This window comes from Numenius arquata, chromosome 23 (genome assembly GCF_964106895.1).
Source record: "Numenius arquata chromosome 23, bNumArq3.hap1.1, whole genome shotgun sequence".
Lineage (NCBI taxonomy): Eukaryota > Metazoa > Chordata > Aves > Charadriiformes > Scolopacidae > Numenius > Numenius arquata.
Window position 1 is genome coordinate 4471815 of NC_133598.1, and position 22242 is coordinate 4494056.

Below are 22242 nucleotides of genomic sequence, written 5' to 3' on the forward strand. Positions count from 1 at the left end.
CTCAGTTAAAGTTCTGTATATTTGTTTGTTGACTGTATTAATAAGCTTGCAGGTGCTTAAGTTGCTGCATATGTCTATGTGTTTGTCAGCCAGGCGAGGCAGCACACCCAACTAGTTTAATAGATGTGCAAAACAAGGTGGGGAAAAAGACATTGATGTTAACAGCCACCTTGGCAGGAATCTTTATCATTCCTGTTGTTGCTGCCTCTAAACTGTTTAAACATTTGTATGTTTTTTATATATTGGGCTAACTTTCTATTGAGTAAGGTTTTTCTCCCTAATTCTTACTTTTGATATGTGATCCACTTCCATATGCCCAAAACAGGATCTGTTCATTGATACGAATCACACAACACTGCAGGCTCCCTGGCAGAAAAGGCCTGCCAGAATTAACTGTTGCCTTGCCCCTCTATACCTGGTTACCTGGGCAGAATTTTCTGGTGCTGTGAAGTACAAGTACTTGTTGCACAATTTCTTTACACTTTTTCTGATGCTAGAGGCAGTTGTTACTATGGTAGGCCTTATTTTTAAATTATAACTGAATTTGCATGTATCCCGCAGTTGTGTTAGCTGACAGAATGGCAACAGGTTTCAGAAAGAAGATACGTGCATGACTTAAGCTCCCAGGAGATAAATGACTCCTGAAAAAATGTGATTTGTAATGAATTTGGGATTTACACTTCCAATCAAATTATTTCCCCTCAGAAAACTTACTGTCTAAACCAAAATAAAATGGTTTCACAGGCTGTAGCTTGCTTGATTGGCAAATAATACAAGCAAGATTTTGTGGTTAGCTAGTACCTTGGAGCTTCTTTGCCTTTGACCTGTGTTCCTGGGTATTCTTGAAAGGAGTGACAAGCAATCTTTTTTTCTGAAGTGTATTTGCTTAGTGCCGTTGGGTCTTGTTGAATGAGCAAATTGAGTTGGAAAAGCTGGTCCACTATCCAAATGAAAGCTGTTTCTCTGAAAGAAATGATTCCCTGATGTAATGCACAACGATGGGTTTAAAAGGAAAGAAACGGTGCCACAGAGGCTAAGGTTTGGCACTTGTCATCCTCATACATTTTGGGGATGTGCCCAGGGGCTTCTGTTTCTGTTTGGAATAGTGCATCGCTCTACAGTAGTACTTTTCAATCAAAGCTGAGTGGATTAGGCAAGATAAAAATCTTTGATAACAGCTACTCGGCTGAACGCTCCGCAGAACCCTCCCAATGAAGACATGACAACCAGAGCTGGTCTGTAAAGGGAATACCAGCTGAGTTCTGATGCAAGTGTCAGAAACTATCAAAATTGTCTTTCCACCTAATGAGTATTCACCTGCAACTGGAGGCAGCATTATAAATAGCAGGCAAACTCGAATCTTGTCAGTTTATGCAGGAAAGGCAAGTTGGGAAAAGCGATTGCTGTGAAACAGCGAAGCTGACTTTGAAAGCGCTGTCAAATACAGAACAGGATTTGAAAAGTTTTTGTCATTCTGGACACAGAGAAATATTCTCCTACACACAGCTTTTCAACATAGAGCTCAGAAAAGCACTGCCTTGTGAATTTGATAGGAATTCATTAGGGACAGCTTTATTCCATCACCCCTTTTAATAGCAGAGAGCTGAGAGACTCTAATGCAATTGGAGCTCGTGTTTTGTCAATGGCATTCTGTGTTCTGTTGTGGGATTTTTGACAGAAAGCTTGATTTGACTTGAAGGTCAGTTTTTCTTGTTAGCAGCAGTGCTGAGAGTAGGGTGTTCCACAGACAGATCTGATCTAGATGTCAGAACAGCGTTAGCCAAACGATTAGGTTATTGCTTTTTACAACAGCGCTTCATCTTAAACTGGAAAATACTGCTGCAGAATGAAGTGAACACTAGGATTTTCTTAGCAGAGGCATATAATGGCACTCACAGCTTTAGATACTCATATAAAAATATGTACACAGGCTTGTCATGTATGTTTAATTACAAACGGTAGGCATAATGTGCTGTGTTACTAAGAGGGAACTAACTGTAATATTAGTACTTTCTGTAGACCCCTTTATGCTTCAAAGTCTCATTTTTTGTATAGATGGCGTGAGTAAAGGATGAATGCATCTGTTACATAGCTTAACAATGCAGCTTTTGCAACTGTAGAATTGTGCTTTAAAAAAGACATGAGATAATTTAGTTGAAAGCGGAGTCACTAAAAAACTCCATAGGCTATACTAAATGGCAAATGCGGTTTATTCCTAGAGGAATACAATCTGTTATGCTAAGATGATGAGAAGAGAGCATGTGTAAAGGGGCTAATAGTCTGACTAGCCAGGTTGGAAAACAATCCTGTTACGAACCTGAAGAGGATTCCAGTGTCAGTCCTTCCACCCATAAAATTGCTTAAAGTTCATTTGTGGAATTGGGTGCTCATTCCAAACTCATCAAAGGCAAGTGAATGAATCATGTAGACTCCAGTGGGTTCTAAATAAAGCCTGTATCCTGTTTTTTTCAGCCAGTTGGGCTACCTTCTAGGTCTGTAACATACAGTTGGGCATAATCCGTTGTCATTCTTCACATGAAATTACGTTTGAAATCACTGGAGGCCGTTTTGGAACGGGGAAATGCTACTTAAAATAGCTTCTTTTCAAAGAAATCACTTGAAAGGTTAATGACTGAAAAGACATGAAAATCCTCACGGGTGAGATGTTCTGTAGTGCAAATGGCACTTCCATAGCGAAGAGGAAGGGAGAGACTTTGGTGCCCTTTTGCCAGCTCCTGCTGCCACAGGGGCAGGGAGCAAACTGTCTGCTGGCTGGCTCAAGTTTATTTGCAAGATAAAATAAAACTCTGAGAATTGTCAGTGTAGCCTGTGAATTACGAGATAGTTTATCATATTTCACCCACTTAACATTGAATTATGTTGGGTGTAAAGCCCTCAGAAGCATTATGTTTTCCAAAGTTTATGAAAATAAATACTTTAATATTTTATCTTGGTTATTTTGTGCTTGCTCCACAAGCAGAGGATACAAAGCAACTGCTTTCAAATGCCTCGTATCCCTTGAGTATAAAGTAATATTAGGGGAAAAGTCCGAGCACCAGTGAGGTTAGCAAAGCAGAAAATCACGTGCTGTTGTTGGTAGAGGCAAGGCTGATTCTGGGACAGAAATGTTTTTTCTCCGACTTAAGTAGTTCTGTATCATTTCTTCAGTTGATTAATTCAAGATACTAAGCTATTGTTTGGTTGTTATGTTCTGTTTAAACCAAGCTTTCCATGGATTCCTGCTATTATGTGGACAGCCTGTTGTTGGTATATTGGCTCTCAACCAGGAGATCTTGATCACGTAAGACTCATTAGCAAGGTGAAAAACTACAGAAAGCAAGTTGGATGTCAAATTAGCGTGTAGTATATGCCAAGTCTGTTAATTGTCTCAAAGAAATGGGCTGTGGTAGGTTGCGTCGATGGGAGTTGTACTTCTGTGTGCAGGGATTTAAAAGGCAAGGATTTGAGTGCTTTGACAATCTATTTAGAAAGAAAACACAGTGGTTTCAAAGAATGATACGAAAGGAGACTGATAATACAGATTGTTCCTTATGGAACCTTGAAATGTACTTAACGGGGGAGGCACTGCCTCTCATAAGTCAAAGTTAATGATCCTTTCAAAACTTAGCTGTAATTACTCTCCTGAATGTTCTGGATAATAGTAAAAAGATCTATTTTTGCCTGGTGTTGCAATGAGAAAGCTGCATCAGTCTCAACTGTAGATCGTTGCCTGCCAGAGACTAGGTGAGGGGAGGAGTCTGATATATTAGAATTCACAGATGCTCTTGTGCTTGTTTTAAATGTAAATGGAGAAAGCTGAGTGTGTCTGTTTTGTTCTCTTGCAGATGGCACTTTAACAAGTATATTTTTGGTAAGATTAGGGAGAGAGTCATCTTTTCCTCAGCCCTTTTATGGTAGGCGTTTGTCTGTGTTTTGTATAAAATGTTACATACAACAGTCACTGAAATCCTAAACTGGCCGTGGTTGTCAGTATCTAGTGCGCCCTCAGCTGTTTCTGCTCAACACCAAAAGCGTGAGCACTTGACAATACTGTTAAACTGAAGCTCTGTTTTCTGAGACTGACGCAATCTTGCAAGGCCAACCCGAGTAATTGTCACCCCGAGGGTCCCTTCTGCTTTGCTTAGGAACTTGACGGAGTTTGGGAATCCTCTTTTCTACCGTCTGAAGGTGACGGCAGCAGTGGCAGGTTGGTTGTGTAAAGATGTAGCCGGATTCTTTGGATAACTTACTTCTGCGATAGAAGAAAATGCAGCTGCTCTCTGTAAATTCATGCAACCTCAATTCTCATGTTAGTGGTCTTTTAACTCTTTCAGGACATACTGAAAAGGATGAATGGCAGTGTGGGTAAGCTCTTGGCTCAAGAGATTGCAGAGTTACGGTTCCATCAAAGTACTGAAGGGTTTAGTCTTCCCGCTGCTAGGTAGCGGAATGGTCCTACCACCTCAAAACCATGCCGTGGTATCCTGTCAATTAACACAAGTTCTCTCTGATACATATTTTCTGCTTTCTACTGCCAGACCGATATTCCGGAGCAGGCCTGTATTTATTGTACAGCGGACGTTAAAAGGAGGTGTCTAAAATCAGTCCTGGAATGGACAAGGTACTGTCAACAGTGTCCCTGGTTCTCTCTATCTTTGCAGAGAATCCAGGGAATTAATTGTATGTGGCACTTAAAGAGCACTTTCTCATGCTTACGTAGAGATGCAGCTGTATTTCCCCCTCTTACCCAAGAAGAGTGAGAAATGTCTTACTCTCAAGGATATCGAGAGGTGTTTAGCAATGCCCCTGACTCCTGTTTTTAGGAAGAGATCTCCAGAACTTCCGATCAGCACCTTTCCCCAGCACTAAGAAGCAGTAATTAAAAATGCAGCTAAATACCAGTCGCTGAATGCTCATGTAGTGATTCATGGCAGGCTCCAGGGGCAAAGGCGCTTGTGAGACTTGCTGCTGCCTGATTTCAGGTGATAACTTTGTCTGCCAAGTATCTCAGTGGCCTTTTGTGCATCCTGTGATACTCAGCATCAAGCTAGAATTCCCATAATCATAAAAATAATTTTAAAAATTCTCTGTGTGGCTTCCATCAAGTTTATTTCTTTTCAGAAAATCGAACAAAATGAAGAAATAAACTATTTTCTGAAAAAAAAAAAAAAAAAATCCTGTGTCCATGAGTTAGCTCTAAGCCCGTGTTCCAGGCATCATCCCTTGGAGTTTGCGTTCCCGTTTGCAAGCCGTGGAGCTCTCGAGTCTCCTCGGGCAGAGACGGGGATCGGGCTGTGGAATCTGAACCAAGGCAGAAAGGCGAGAACCAGGGAAGGAGAGAGTCCTAGTACAGCTGAGAAGCGATGCGTTGCTTTTTCTTTTATTTGACAACCTGGTAAATATGAATTATGAAATCTACTATTTAAAAAGAACCTTTTCTTTTTTTTTTTTAAAAAAAAAAAAACAACTTGGGTTGCTAGCAGTGTAAAATGTAATTTAAATCTGTTGCGCCGAAGCATTTTTGTTACCAGTAGTCGAGTAGGAGATGTTTACTTTTATGTGTGTTTTCCCTTCTGCTCTCCCCATTCACAGTCCCGTTGTGGTAATTTCCTGAAGGTGTAATCTTTGTAGCATGATTGTACAAACATCCATGTGAGATCCCTGACTTCTTGTTCTCACTAAAATATGTTAAAGCAATAGTAGTTTTACTTCTTCTCTCCTTCTTTTCTCCACCTTCCGTATTGAGATTTGCAACTTCGCTACTATACTGTCCTAGAGGAATCCTAGTATCCTGCTATTCAACAGACGTATGTTGTTGACATGGATAACTGCAGTCTCCCTATATTCCCTTATTTTTATGGAGAAAATACAAAAGGTTTTGTTATAATGGATTTTAACACCTGAGTCATGGAACCATATTGTTGAAACTCTGTAAATTTTAAGGCAATTTTCTGAAATCGCTTGAAAGTGGAATGTTGCATCCTTTTATGCTATTTCCTGCTTCCTATGTAGTTTTATTCAGATTTTTTAACCTTCTTTCTAAGTTTCAGCCTCCTGTGTATTAGGTACAGTATTTTCTGCCTTTCATACTTTGTAATAAAAATGGAACATTTGTAGATTGACTGCAGTTCACTGTGTGGTGAGTTAAAAGCTGGTACCTGCGGGGGTGAGCGGGGAAACTACTTCAAACAGGCTTCGTGTATCCTGCGTGAAGTTTATTGCTGTAAAAGGGAGGGCGGTTGCTTTATCTTGTTGCTTTATCTTCACTTGGTGAAGTGGGTTTGTCTCTCATCCTACTGATACCCAAACAAACTTGTTAATTCCAGAAACTCTTAAGTTGCAAGTTATTCTGAAGAATTATATTGTTGGGAACCCACCCACCACAGAAGTTGATTAATATTAATATGATATTAAGTACACCCGCCTTAACTTTCTTAAAACAAACCTCTGCGTGGTCCCCGCACGCTAGTGGTGTTAGTGCTTGTTTTCCAACTCCTTCGCATCCTGCTTGTTCCCTGCACAACAAAACGGTAATTATCTGCCTGCATGTTTTTGGTTTTTAAGATGAGGGGAAGAGGGATTTTTTAATTTTATGTTTTTTTAATTCAAATAATTGGTCTCTAAGGCTTTTTGAATACAGGCAAATTGAAGACAAAGCAATTAGGCAGTTATTTAGCTTCTAAGTCCCTCCTGTGTATGGTTGGCCTCTGCTAAAGGGTGTTTTCTTCACAGGCTCAGTCACTGGTGCCGTTGTTGCTGGGACTGGAACCTGGAGGGGAATAGGGTGGCAGAGCTTGGAAATTTGTTTTTACCTTAGACCCTGGCGAGCAGGACTGATGAACTGATGACTTCAGTATTTAGATTAACTCTAGTTCAACTAAACTGTTGTCTGACAACACTGGATTCCTCTCTGAATTCTTTGTGTACTGGTTTTGAAATAAAAGGTTATTAAGCTTCATGACCACAGTGGAAAGAGTTGCCTGTAGAGATGCTACAGGATTTCAAAGCTATATATGGACTTTGTATACAGTAATCTGTATTTGGAACAGAGGCTTTCCTTTGAATAATTGTTTGCCTTTTACCCTGGAAATGTATTTACATCCCCCTAGATTATTTTGTTTTTCCTTGGGTCTGTGCTTCAGAATTCTCCAAAGAGACTTTCTCGGCTTCCGCTCTGGTGGAAGAAAGCAAATTCTGCAAATTGGAGCTGCTGGTGCAAAAAGTGGGGAACTGGTAGATGATAGGAGAAGGGGATTGTCTGTCAGCGTGGAAAAACAAGTGCCATAAGGTCCTGTGGAGGAATATGGGGAGAAAAAGAGACAAGGAGAGGTTCTCTGCCTTCTGTAAATACTAAGGAAGAGCGGATATCTGGCAGGGCTTGCTTGCTCTGTGACTCTGGGAAAGTCACTTCTCTGATACCAGTTGTAAGTGAAAAGCACGTAATTAATCACTGATGGATAAGTGGCTTGAAAATACTTGAAAATGAAAGAAACCCCCCATGGTGACAGAATATACTACCTGTAGGAGCAGAGAAAAAGTGATCTCTCGGATGATTTGAAGCCCTGACGCTGTAACAGGTGTTTAATCTTGTGCTTTTCCATGGGTCCTGCTCTATAAAGAGTCCAGACTTGCCAGCTCAGAAGCAAGTAATGATCTAAAAGCGTGTAATATTTTTAACATCCTTCCTCCTCTTCCTTCTCTTCAGCTTTGCCCGCTCCACCAGCGGAACGGCTCCTGCTTTTTTCCAACCGGACAGCTTGAGAGCCCCCTCTGCTGGAGCGCTGTCACAGCAAGGAGAGGCGCAGGCTGAGCAGGACAGGACAGGACCAGGTACTCAACAGGGGCTGGGAAAAGGGCTCCGGGCGTGTTTTTTAAGGAGTTTCACACGGTTGATGTGTTCTGCTGCAGGTGGGGTGAGGTTTGGCCAATTTATATTTCTGTCACGCTCTCCTGAAGTTGGATAACGATGTTAGTTTCCCATTAACTTGGTTTTCAAAGCCGAGAACGCAACAAGAAGGCGTTAGCGGAATCAGAGCTGCCTGGAATGGGTGAGATTACTCTTCTCTCAGATCTGCAGAAAAGAGCACAAAACACTTTTCGTGCATCCTTTGAAGATTTACAGGGTTTCTCCTCCTCCGCCCCTTCAATTTTTATTTCTTCTCGCTGCTCCCATTCCGTGTCTCTGAGATGTAGAATAAGGAGGTTTTGGCATGGGATGGGGCTCAGCCTGGAGACTGCTTAGCTCCCCAGGAAGGATGTGTCTACCTAAACAAGAAGGGAAACAGGAAAGAAGAAATAGTACATCTGATAGCAAGGAGAAGAGGCTCTTTGAGTCAGACAGGTATGCTTCAGAAAACGGGAATACTCCCAAAATAGAAAATAAGCTGATGGCATAGTGATTACGAGACTGGGAAAAGATGCCAGGAGTTAAATCCCAAAGGTCTACTTCAGACTTCCTGTGTAACTTTTAACAAGTCACTGGCGCTCTGTGCAATGCTCTTTAATCCCTAAAATAGGGATTACGTTTCCTTTTCTTACTTAATGCTGCGTGACGGTATTAAACAATTAGGCCTCTATAAAGTTCCTTTAGAACAAATGGGCTCACTATAAACATAGTAGCTCCTGGAGAGTCTCAGGGAATATCTTTACTGGTGATTTGGTGTTAAATGCTCTCAAACAATTTGAATAGCTTTAAATTGAAGAATTAATTGTGGTTTTGTAGTTGCTGTTTACAGGAGGGGAGCTTCTCTTCTGGAAAGCCGCAGCTTTGAAAGGATGTGGGCAATCTGGGTGGAAAACCACAGAACATCAGTTTGTACCGTAGTGTTACTGATTCTTATGCACAAAACTAGTATAGCATTAAGTAGATAGTAAAAGTAAAAAATTACTTTTTTTTTTTTTTCATAGGGGCACCTATTTTGGTGGAATCTTTGCTTCCAGTTCAAGAAGGGGTGTCGCAGCTTGTCGTGGGGGTGGAAAAAAAGGCAAGGAGGGGTCTACAGTGGTCCAAAAAAAGGCCTAATGGCGCTAGCGTATAGACAGTGTTGTGATAAGGGCTGTAAAATAAGAACAGAATCACAAAATCGGCAGATAAAAAATGCTGGTTTAGACATTAGGCTTGATAGATGGGTGAAGTGATGAACTGTTAAGGCAAAACATTGTATTTTCAATTTGACGAAGGGAGGGGGGAAGCTCCAGTGAAATCCAGACATTCCAGGCAGTTGGAGATGGAAAGAGCGAGTTTTCCCGGGGTGACTGCCTCCTAGCATCTGCTGGGAACTCCTGGCTCTCTGTCACGAGCTGCTACAAGGTAGTCTAGTACCTCTTGGACTTCAGTAAACCAAATTTCTACAGGAAGGACATGCAATCGGTCTCATTTAACAGGACTTCAACCGAGAATTTTATGTGCAAACATGTAAAGAACTGGAAGACGGACAAAAAGCCCAAATGGTAAGTTGAGGATGGAGTGTTTTGACATCAGGGCTGGTGCAGTGGGGAATTAATACTGAATTTCTCCAGTTCTGGTCCCAAGAGTAATCTCACCAAAGCCTTTTTGTGATGACCTTGGCACAAAAAGCAAGCTTGATAATTAAATTTGGTGATGAACAAAAGTGGGAGGCTTCAGTAATACGAGGGAACTGGAATATTTTGGAGAACTGATGGCTTTGAAGAGTGAGAAATAGAGACGAGGTGAAATGTAGCAGCAGAAAGTGCAAGGCTGTGAATTTAGGGGCAAAGAGAAATTTGTGAAGGATGTGAAGAGGTTTTTTTTTTTACTTCTTGGAAATTAGTGAGGAAAGGAAGCTGGGATTTAGTAGTTGATAAAGGATAGCAGTGAGCCACCATAAAGCTGTGAAAAAGTTGGTCCAAGAGCAATAATGATGCTGTCAAACGAGAGAGGAATTCAGATTGGAACTGGGGGAAAAAAAATAAAAGGGTTACAAGGAAGATACCACAAACACAAAGCTTGTATTACGAAGAGAGAGTGGGTTTCTTGTCTGCTACAATGAAGCCTGAAAGGAGATATGATTATCTTCTTGAGGTATTTAGAGAGAAAATAGCAGGGAAGAGGGAAAGGATTATTTAAGTGAAAGGATAATCTTGGCATGAAAACAAAATGGCTGTAAGCTGGACATATGAAGGTGGGATGGAATAAACGGGAAAGCCAGAAACGCTTTGTGAGCCTCGGAGCGGTAAGACAGGAGGGACTGAAAAAGAGAAGTCTAAACATTAACGGCATCGGTCTGGTTCGAAAATGGGAACTTTGAGGTGGAATCTATGAAGTCATCTTGTCCACAGCTTCTTGATGCAGAGAGGCCGGATCTGTTGGTTTGAGCGTTCCTTTACCGATTTGCGCGTCTACCTAGTGTGACATCGTGATCTTTTTATTATCCCATTTAGACAGTTAAAAATAAAAAAAAAATTATAAAATGAATGATACCGCAGCTATTGTTGTCATGCTTTGGCTAAATCCTATGTTCCTCCCGGTGTGTGGGTTTTAGATTCCTGCACTTGCCCGCCCTTTTGAGACACATTTCCCCCTCCAATCCCGTTTTCTTCTTTGTGTGGCTTATCCAGTGGATATAACCTCTCTGACATTGCCGCTGCGGTGCTTGCGAGCAAAACCACTTAAAAAACAATACGCTTGCTGCGAGACGTTTGCCAGATTGAAAAGCAGCTGCTAAAGCCATCTGCTGGAGGTGGCTTTCCCAGCAGCGGGGTGGCCGGGGCCGCACCAGGGGAGAAGGACCGGATTTCTTAAAAAATACAACCCCCCCCCCTCTGTTATCCCTTTTGCGGAAAAGACACTGTGAAAATATCATCCCGCAGGTGGAATGGAAGCAGGAGCTGGGAAAGAGCAGCTGAAGCTTGGATGTGGCTTCGAAAGGTATGATTTGATTTAAACACAACTCATGAACTTCGAGTAGGATTCCTGGGTTAGATTTGGATGGATCCTGGTAGTCCTCCTTTCCCCTAAAAATCCATGGAAATCTATTGTGTGGTATATTTGGGTTGTTTGGGGGCTTTCCTGCCTCAAATTGTTTGTTTTTAGTATCACTGGTGAACTTTTTAGCGAGAGCGTGTTCTGCTTCTGCTCTTGTGTGTCCAAGACAAACCCAAACGCTAAAGCTGAAAAAAAAATTGTCGTCATGTGCCTTATATCAAGTGAGTGAACGTAGCAGGTCAGCAGTTCCACTTCTGACAACCAAAAACCCGCCTTCTCATTAAGATAAACTCCTAAATGAAAGGGGAGGAAATGCTGAACTTCAAATACTCCAGGCTGGAGGTCACTCCTGAAGGCTGGATCCAGAACTTGACTTTCACGTTGAGTAACTTCAACAGCTACAGAAGTGATTACAGCTGCTTGGAAACATCATGGTTGTGGAGAAAAATGAAATAGTGGGGATTTTTAAGGATTAAAAAGTAGAAGAGGTGTTTATTTTTTGCCGTGTGAGACTTAGTGCGACCTGTGGGGGATGTGTGATGGCCTGGGGACAGTGAAGGTGTGATGGTAACAGGATCTTCTATTAGAACAGCGACTGGAAGATAACATCTCTTGCCACAGCTGGGCTGGGTGCTGCTCTGGGAAATTCTCTCACACTTTTCTTTTGAAACCAAAAGAATTCTGCTTTTCAATGTCTTTTGGGCTTTTTAACTCTTGAATCGGTTTTGGTTGGTTTTTTCCCCCCTTGTAAAAAGGTGCTTTTAAAGCAACAATTTAATTTTTAGGATGCGTTTAGGATGCCTGGGAAAGGTTCCCTCCTCCAGGACGCTTTGATGCCCACCCGAAATCGTGGCTGAGGGGTGACCTGCTGTGGAGTCTGGTGGGATGAGGATGGGGTGACCCCGGCTGCCCGCAGGAGGCAGCGCCGGGCGGCCTCTAGGACCCAGCAGCACGCCCTGCCTCTAGAACCCGTCCGGGAGGCGGGGCCTCGGGGCCGCCCGTCACGCTGATTGGCAGCGCTCTGGGGGCGGGGTCTAAGTTGCCCCCGCCTAATGGCGGGGGGCGGTGCTAACCCTCCAGCGGAACGGGCCCCCGTGATTGGCAGCCGGCGCGGCGGGCGGGGCGGGCGGCGCGGCTCTTCGCACGCCGATTGGCGAGAGACGCCGTCGGGTGGGTGGCTCGGCGGCGCGGATTGGCGGGCGGCGGCGGGCCGGCCCCTGTGATTGGCAGGCGGCGGCGGCGGCGCGGCGGCCGCCGAGCGGTTTGTTTTGCTCGCGGCCCCGGGCGCCCTGAGGCGGCGGCGGGGAGCGACCGGGACCGCCCGTGCCCCCTCCCACCCCCGCCGCCGCGGCGGGACCCGGAGCGCGGCCGCCGGAAGGAAGGCGGCGGCGCGGGGCCTGGGAATGTGGCGGCGGCTGTGAGCCCTCCCCCTCGGCCCGGCCGCCATGGAGCCGCGGCGGTGACAGCCCCGTCCCTCAGCGCGCCTCCGGGCGCGGGCCCGACGCCCGCCGAGATGGGTGAGAGCCGCGGCGGGGGTGAACGGGCCTCGGTGGGGGCCCTCAGGGGCCTGCGGCGGAGGGGGCGGGCCGCGGTTGTGGCCGGGAGGGGGGGACCCCCCTCGGTGCGCGGCCTCCGGGGGTCGGGGCCGGACGGGGCCCGCGGCGGCTCCGCTCCCCCCGGGGCGGCTCCATCGGTGGGGCCATCGGCGGCGCGGAAACCGCTCGGGCAAACGGTGTATTTTCTGAGGAGATTTCTTTCAAATCTTTCAATAAGCCTCGAGGGCTGGGAGGCGCGGGGAGCCCCGGCAGCGCCGCCGGCCCCGACCGCCGATTTTTACTAAAATTGGGCAGAGGGAGTAAGCGAGGCTCGGTCGGTCGGGCCCGGGGGGCGAGGGGGGCTTTGCCGCCGGTAAAAAATATCGGGTTGCTTATTTTTGAGACGGGAACGTACGTGCTTAAACTTAATGGGGAACATTTTCCCTGCGGTATTCATTGCAGCTTGGGTCCCTACTAAAATAGTTTTCTCTCTGTAAAGCTTCCATTGGATTCCGATTTGCCCCACTCAACCCAGACAATAACGTGTAAAAAAACGGCAAAGGAGTTAGAGAAACTCTTTTTCGAGAGTAAAATGTTGCTATCTGGAGTTGCCGTGACTGAATTGGAACGATTAATTCTTTTGGACTGGATGCCCTCTAGAAAGAACTACTTATGTGTGCGGGGGGGTTGTGTTACCTGGTTCCCTTTTCAGTTTAAAGAGGGGTCTCGTGGACTAGAATTAAAAAATTTAATTGCTCTAAGCCAGACCTTACTCATATTTGCATATTGGCAAGCGAATTACTACCCCTAAGTGCGGAGTTGCATGGCTTTGTGGGCTGCCACTTCGATGGTTCTTCCCTCCAACTACGTTTAGTTTTCTAAGACTGTCTTTCATTATTTAGGCCGTCTGCGTAATTAGTTCTTACATTCACATTGTAAATTCATACAGCGTGGCAAACGTTGCTCAAAGCAAAAGTTAAAGCAACTTCATTTATTTCCTTTGTGCTCTGCTTTGATTTTGTAAATACAACAAATATACGCAGATCCGTCAGTGGAATTCTCTTTTACCCAGAGAAACATAGTATTATTCCATCTGTATCTTCTCCAAAGGAACCAACCAGATGGTATATACGCTTAAAATAGTCGAGAAGGAAAAACTTGGATTTCCACGGAAGTGTTTTCCGAGGGCAATTGTGTTTGTAAACACAGGAGTGCAGAATGGAAAAAAAAAAAAAAATTAGAATTTTGTGGAGCGCTCCACCACGGCGTCGTGTGCTTGTGTTGGGTCATGGCGCAGCCGCAAGCCCATCCCTCCTGATAGGAAAGATCTGCATTCGTTAGGATCAAATAGTCTAAATAGTAATGGATAACAGGCTGTATCACGCTCTGCTTTTCTTCCATCTTGTTTTTGGATAACTAGTCTGGAAAGTACACGGGGGCGGTTGACAGTAAGAGCTTGGCATCGCGGTTTGTCGTTACTCCTCTGGTACGGCTGAAGCTCGTTGAGGGTGATTCTCTGCAGGGACCTTGCAGAAGGGGCTGTCACAGGTTTATTTCCCTGCGGAGAGCTCCTCAGCAGCCTTTAAAATACAGATACCTGCTTCTAATACTCAGAAATTTGTCTATATCCGGGAAACAGCGGGGAGAGCGGCGTCGGGGCTGGCTGGTGTGCGACAGGCCCAGGCGAAGCGCTCGCCGCCGGCCCAGCTGCAGTCGAGTCTTTCCCTCGATCTGCTCTTTTTTCCTGCCTGTGTCACTTCCTTCCCCTGGCTCGCACGCGCACCCGGAGCCCAGCTTCAGCAGCGGTGACACCCCCGGAGCCGGGCTCAGCCTGCAGGTTAGAACCAGCTGAAATCCCAAAATTTGGGGTTTTTAATTTGTGGGAGAGAAGCGGTACCCCAGATACACACCACAAGGCTCATAGAGAAACTCTGATTTCTCTTCCAAGTCTACAAACTATATCACTTGTGATTTCCTAAGAATTGGGCAGACCAGCATTTTGTTACCACTAAGACTGTCCACAGTGAAGGACTCAAAATTAAACTTTTTCAAAAACTTTTTTCAGAGCTTTAACATAGACTCCGTTTCTCTTCCGAACTTGTGAAATTCCCTCGTTGCTGCTGGAGCTGCAAATCCCTTGCACAAGTGACCAGCTCTGCTGTTGTGGTGGTAGATAACAAACACACGCTTATTTGTTCACTTTTTTCTCTTATTTTTTTTTTTTTTAAAGAGAAACGTGGCACCACGTCTTCTATTATCGTGCTATATAAAATAGCATCCTGGTGTATAGGGGTTTACAGACTTCCTGTTTTTACCAACGTGCAGATGCTTTTACTGTTTGAACTTCATGATTATTTTTTTTTTTTCGAAACTGTTTCCATTTCTGCCCCAGCAAATCCACTGACTTGCTCAGACCTGTGTAATAAACCACCTATTAGTTGAAATAAATGCTTTATGCAGAGGAATAGCTTTCTCTGGGAGTAGCAGTCCCCTTTTATCGATGTTATAAAAATCCTTGAGTGTAGTTTTTAAAACATGAAAAGCATTTCCTGGACAACATCTTTCCCGCACAAAGCAGAACTGTGTTTCCCAGACCTACTGGAGACCTGGCAAAACAGGGTCTCTCAGTGTGCTTCAAAAATTGCCTATTTCTCATTTGTAGTAACTTTTGCATTGTGTGATTAGTGGTGATGCTGCTGCACGTGCTTCTTTGAAGCCAATCTATGGAAATCCTCTATTTTGATGGAAATAAAGAAGTATTCGTGCTTCTCAGCATGAAATCCATCGTTATGCTGTCCTAAATGGAAACATTTTTTCCATACGCAAGTTCAGATCAATATTTGGCAATCGTTTTATGTTTTAAAAAGATAAATACTCCTTTGTTTCTTACCTCACCAACGTAGGGATGAGTTGCACAGGGAATGTTTTGGTACGAAGGAGCCAATAGCTCAGTGTAAGACTGTTAAAAAATGTATAATCTGTAAGATTCAAATCCACCTGAAGTTGTTCCGTCACTCTTTGATGGCACATTCAGTGTTCCCTTTTGCATGGATTTCAGGATCAGCACTTGTCTGCGGAGGAGACCGAGTTCACAGTGAGTGAGGTACAGGGCACTAACTGGGGTTTAGATGCTGGCCAGGTGCTGCTCTTAAGAGTTTAATGTTTTAGTGTAATTTCACAGGTTGCCTTAGCTAATAAATAAATTCACTATGTAGATGAGCTACAGCCTTTTAAGAGGTAGATGATTGGTTATATGTGTGTGCTCTTTGCCCACTTCCTCATACAAATGAGACACTGACTTTATACACAGCCTGGGCTTTGGCATCATAGAACGATAGAATTGTCTGGGTTGGAAGGGACCTTGAAGATCATCGAGTCCAACCATCAACCTAACTGATAAAAAAACATCACTAACCCATGTCTCTAAGCACTATGTCAGCCCCTCTTTTAAATACCTCCAGGGATGGGGCCTCAACCACTTCCCTGGGCAGCCCATTCCAAGGCTTAATAACCCTTTCAGTGGCAAAATTTTTCCTAATATCCATCCTGAACCTCCCCTGGGGCAACTTGAGGCCATTTCCTCTTGTCCCATCGCCTGTTCCTTGAGAGAAGAGACCAACCCCCCCTGGCTACCCCCTCCTTTCAGGGAGTTGGAGAGAGCGAGAAGGTCTCCCCTCAGTCTCCTTTTCTCCAGGCTGAACACCCCCAGCTCCCTCAGCCTCCCCTCAGAAGTCTTGTTCTCCAGACCCCTCACCAGCTCCATTGCCCTTCTCTGGACCCACATCAAACACCTGTAGCTCACGATTGCCTCATAACCATTGGTCCTTATTTTCAAGTGATGTGCGAATTCTCATTCATAGACATATTCTTTGATTGACTTGATTTCTTGTCATGAGTGCTCGGTTATAAACTGCTTTCATAGCTGTTTTGCTTCTTGCCCAAAGGAACTCTGCCAAGACAAGCTCTTCTTCATCCTCCTGGTATCTGGCCAAACCCAAACTGCACTGTAGTGGAAAACTTGTATCCCAGCTCTTCCCGGCGTGTTTTGGGTGGTAGACGCTCCGGGGATGTGCCAGTCCAGAATTTGTAATATTCTGTTGTGCAAAGTTCTCGTCGTTGTCTGCCAGGTAACTCGGAGGCTGTGCTTAATATCAAACACGATGAAAGCATCAGAGTAAATTGGAGACGCTCCAGTAAGGCAAAAGGTTAAATATTGAAATGTGAAGTTGGAAACAGCTTTTTAAAAAAAAAAAAAAAAAAAAAAAAGTAAAAAAATAAAGTTGTGCTCTCAGTTACCTGGAACTTTAACTTCGTTCACAACTGGTTTTTCACATTTTCCTCCCACAAGGGGTTACTCAGTGCTGAGATAGAGCCGAGCAATTATTGCCTTTGGCCGATGTGCTTTTCAGAAAGCAACCTTTGCTTTGGTTGTGTTACTTACACCCCTCGCTTCTTTTGCATGCAGTTGGAATTTCAAGGAGCGCTCTCCCTTCTCCACTGCCACAATGTAGGTATTGTCTCCTTTGGCTTGTCTTGGACAGCAGAGATTTGGTGGGTTTTCATTTTGGCTTTTTTCAAGTAACTTTATTTTCACTGCTCTGCTCTTTTTTTTTTTTTTTTTTTTTTTTTTTTTTTTTTTTAGAAGTTTTACTCTAATTAACACCTTCTGCAAATGCATTGAGAGATTTCTTTCCTTTCCCCATTATACTCTGGGCTAGGCTGGATGTTTCTGGTTTTCTGGTAGGACATACTGGAGTCTGTGGTGGAAGTCCCTTTGCTCTAGTGCTTAATACTCTCAGAAAGCTACAGCAGACCTTCTGGGCAGAAGCTATTACCTGGAAATGTTAGTGTGACTTTCGTCCTGACTGGGACTTTTTTAGATGCTGCCCCCCTTACAAATAGGTGTATTTTTTCCTCCTTTTTTGCTTCTAATTTTTGGTAGCATTCACTCCCTGCGTGCTGTAGGAGCTGGATGTGTCCCACATCTGTCATCTTTAAGCATGGAGAAAATCTTGTTTGTTATTCAGACATTGATTAATTATGAACCCAGGCTTCTGCATAAAACATAAGCTTCATTAAGAGACACTCATAAGCAAATGCATGATATGAAATTTAAGAAACAAATAGTCCCAATGAGTCCCCTTTAGAGAGAAATACAGATGTGAGACAGTCCCTGTCATTATGCACAGCAGCTGCTCCCAGGATGACACTTCCAAATGTAAGCCATTACCCACCCAAACCAGTGCCATGGATCAAGGACGAGTGTGTAGCCATACTGGATTTTTAAAATCAAATTTCAGTTATTTACAAATCGGCTTCAAAAATTCTCCTTTCTGTTCAGGCACATCGCAGTGACGTGTGTAAGAACTTTGGGGAGACAGGAGGACTGTAGCGTATCAGGCACTGCACACCTGATCCACTGTCATAGGAGTAGGGATGTGATAACCCCGCCTATACATTTACTGGTTTGCATCACTTCCAAAAATTCCAATTGTCAAAAGAAAAAAGCTTTTTATCCAAAACTGGTGGTCAAGTCCAAGCAGACTCTTCAGAAAAGACAGATTCTTCTTCTGGGCATGTTCAGAGCTGATCTAATCACTGCTTCAAATTTCATGCCTAAATTTTCCCTCAGTATCAGGAAGGATTTATCTGGACATATTATTTGCCAAGGAAATAACGTGTTATCCCTAAAAACTTGAATGAGTGTTGCTGTGTGAAGCAGCAGCCCAGCGGTCAGTAGGTGTGACTGTGCCGGTGGCAGGTCGCTGAGTGGCAGCATCTGATGCTGCTTCGTTGGTTGGTGGCAGTTGGTGGCACAGCACCCAGGAGCGACGTGGCTCTTGCCATTCCCTTTCGAACCAAACTTCACCTGTCAACTTTTTTCCCCTTTTGCAATATCGAGGAATTTAGGATTGTTGCGCTTGCAAAAGCAAAGGATTATTTTCAGTAGCTCTTGGGCACCTTGCTTTATGCTTTATCCATCACAGCCCAGCTCCTCTGCATTTCTCTCCTTTTGTGTCTTTTTTATTCCCTCGAGAATTCATGCAAAGTTCTGCTAAACACCACTTCTGTCCTCAAAACTAACAAGCAACAGAAGAACACGTTAAATTTGTTACATCAGGAATCTTAGCCTCGGAAAGCAATTTTCAGTGGGTAGTACGTATAAGAAATATTTCAATGCGTGTTCTTTATTTTCCTGCATTTGCAAGAAGCCTTGAATTGAACCTGCTGCATTTTACTCTGCCAGGAGACAGTTCTTAATGCTGGGCGATTCAGTAGATCTTGAAGTCTCATTAAATAGTTTGAACTTTATTCCATCAACTTGTTTTGGGGGAAGAGAGGAATGTGTTGGGGAAATCAGTGCAAGCGGATTTGAATTCAGAGAGATTCTAAGATGACTCTTTGTCCAGTTTTTCATTTTTCTTTCTGCTGGCCATGGTTTGTTCCGCTAACAAGCAAGAATTCGAAGTTAACAGGATATAAAATTGGAAAGAACAGATTCTTACCGGGTTTTCCTTGGCAGAAGCACATCAGTTTGCCCTTCCTAAATGACCTATGATGATCTAGCAAATCTGTCCAAGTTGTATTGTTTGTTGAGAAGCGATTTGAACAGAACCAGGGGCCGGGGATATTTATTCTGAACTTTACTATGGCCAGATCCTTTTGTAACATTGGACAAGTGACTTAAAATTTATCCGTCTGTTTACTACTTCATGGTGTAAGGTTGACTCTGGGCTTTTTATGACTAAATGAAATGACAGTGTATTTGCAAAGATCCTAAAAAGGGTTGTCTTCCTATGAGCCAGCGGAAAACAAGTGCCAAAGTGTTATGGTTGGTACCCCGGCAACTTACTGAAATTCTTCTGTATCACAGATGAACAAGAGGCCTTGAAATCCATCATGAAGGACCTGGTAGCACTCCAGATGAGCCGACGTCACAGGCTGCCTGGATATGATACCATGAAGAATAAAGACACGGCTCACTCCAACAAACAGGTAATGGGCCATTTATTGAGTACTTGAAATGGTTACCTGGAGGCAGAAGGGACAGAGGAGGTGACAGTGGGTCTGCTGCTTGCGTCCTGCCTCGTGCTTCCAACTGCTGAAGCATCCCAGGTGGATTAGCTCCCTATTCTTGCCCACTAACTCTTTTATTTACTTAACCTTCATGGGCTAGGGAGGGCACACTTTTGATAATTTGCAATATCTTAATATTCTGCCTTCCTCCCGGATGTGTTTTTGATGAGGTTTGGTCTGTGTAGATTCGCTAAAAAGTTTACCAAGTGGTTTTCTGGTTTCACAGTCATATTGCTATTTTTTTAACTAACTTCTATTATTTTTAAAGAAAAAACACAATGCCAGCAGTCCACCCGTCTTGGGCAGCCCTGCAATAACAAACCAGTGTGCCTCTGCAGTGGAAGAAAAAAAAATTCCGGTAAGAAAACTGGCTGCCTATTCAATATTAGCAGTTATATATTAGGAACATGTTTTCAGGTTGTGTGCAGTGACCTTTGTAGAATTCATTTAAGCAGGTGGGGAGGCTAGGAAAGCTTTTCTTTGCTGACTCTGTCATGATGTAGCAGTATAATGTGCTTTTCGTTGTAGGGGAAATAAACCTTAAATTCAAAAGGAAGCGGGGAACTGAGCGGCATAATGATGAAAAGGAAACAAGTATTTCCATTTCTGCTGCAGTTTAAAGCTGCATGAAGCAGTCTGTGAGATAATGAAGTAATGCTGGTCTCATCTTCAAGTGATTCAGGCTGCACCTGAGTACAGAATGGAGACCCCAATAAAAGGTGGTCAAGCTGAATTTGATCCAAGAACAGTGGAGGGAATTGTCTAAAAGGCTCGATTTTAGTGAAATTGAAATAACTTTGCCTTGGTGAAAAAGGAAACTGTTATTTACAGGTGTCTGATTAGAGCGTCCCTAACAGGGAGGATTGTCTGGAGTTCCCCTGTCATCTGTCGCGTGACGAGGGGAATGAAACTAACCCTGATTTTGGTATTTCACTGAATTTCACTGAATTTTTTTAGAGTTGGAAGGGACCATATAGATCATCTAGTCCAACTCCCCTGCTGAAGCAGGATTGCTTAGAGAATGGGGATGAGAAGTCCATTTTTCCAAAAGAAATACCTTTCCCAAGGAAATAAGTGGCAGGTTCAATACTTGAAAGTCTCTAGCAACGCTGAACCAACCCAGAGAGACTCTTTTTTTTGTAGAGAAAACTATTGCATTGACTTTCTGGTAGAAAGAAAGGACAGAGTAATATTGCTCTGTCCGAATATGCTGCGTGTCATTTGAATGAAATACTTCAATGGCAAAGCAACAATTTCAGTCAAGAATTGTGTGCTCATTATTGTATTAAGAAATTAAATCAAGTTACTGGCAGTTAAACTAACGTTAACAGAAGTGGCCTGTATCAGTAAAATAACTCTTTTCGGTTATATTCCTATTACAGGCTTAAGCTTTTTAGAGCAGGCTTTAAAGTTCATGTCTGTCTCTTCCTTATGCTTTGTCTGCTCATAATCTACTTGTTCAGCGGGGATCTGGGATTTCCTCGAATGTGCTGGACAAATCTGTAGATGGAGGAGTACAAAATCCTTTCCAAATCACTTTGAAACGTAAATTCAGAGATGTCTTAAATTGAAATCTGTAATCGTTATTTATGATGGCGCATGACAGAACTGGAACGCTGAAGTACTAAACTTGGATTTGTTTTCTCACTCATCTCTCAGGACAGTTGATGGGAGTTGCTTCAAAAAGTGGTTTATGTAGGTGATAGGTTCATGCTTTCAAAGGAAACAAGACTACATGTTTAACTCCTCTGGGTTCTCTCTGAAATGCAACCACTAAGATCACTTTGAATAGCTTTTCTTAGATCTCTGAAAAATAGACACAAATGGCCAGTGTCCGATCCTTTGGAAAAATGACAGGAGATGGATGCCAAATTCCACCCCCTTCCCTTATAGCAATATGTAATTTGTAATAAAGTTACACATTTGAAAGCTGCGATGCCGTTGAGAAAGATCCCGTAGCTTGCTTGGATACCAGTGAGTTGGAGGGAGGTTTCCAAAGAACTCTGAAGATCTAGCGTTGTCTAATTTTAACTAGTGAGAGCTCTGTCACTGAGCTGTTTCATCACCTAAAATACATCTTGAGGCCAGAAATTTAATTTGAAAAATTACATGAATTAAATTTAATCCAAACAGTCCTGTTTAGTTCCCTTAGACCGGGCTACTTAAAGTAGTACAGCATTTGAAAAAAAAATAAAAAAAAATCTAGGACTTTACTTCCCTGAAAACCTAATATAAAGGGATCATTCCTCCATCCGTTATATCTAAGAAACAACTGTTTCAGCAGTAGTTGGCTGGTGGACGTCTGTTATAATTGATTATTCCCATGCTATTTGTTGCATTTTTCCTCTACTGCTCATTTTAATTGAGTTATTTAGAACTCGCTTCATTTTGGTGTCATTCTAGAGTGAGTTCCTTCTCTTCCCCCATCTGAGAAAAGAGCTTTGGTGGGAATTACCCACCTGCAGGTGACGGTGGCTGCGATCGGGGAGCTTATTTGTCACGCTCACTTCTGTACCTGGGGTATGGCTGTAGGAATAGTGTGTGCTCGCAGTGATTGCACAGGTCCCTTTGAACTGCATTCTTGACCACTGGGCCTGCCAGATACTTCCTCTAGCTAAAGAGCATTTCCTGGCCACGTTTTTTTGAAGTTCCTAGATGTATGATTGCCTATTGTCTAAGGCTTTC

General features: G+C 43.5%; 1 protein-coding gene across 1 annotated transcript in view; it reads left to right on the forward strand.

The window, feature by feature from the left end:
• The first annotated feature begins 11997 nt into the window (after window positions 1-11997).
• The window catches only part of MAP3K3 (mitogen-activated protein kinase kinase kinase 3), a 39063-nt gene continuing 28818 nt past the window's right edge, over window positions 11998-22242 (forward strand). The window contains 4 exon segments of the mRNA XM_074163071.1: window positions 11998-12098; window positions 12176-12462; window positions 19355-19476; window positions 19826-19915. Of these exon segments, the coding sequence (XP_074019172.1) occupies window positions 11998-12098; window positions 12176-12462; window positions 19355-19476; window positions 19826-19915 (600 nt within the window).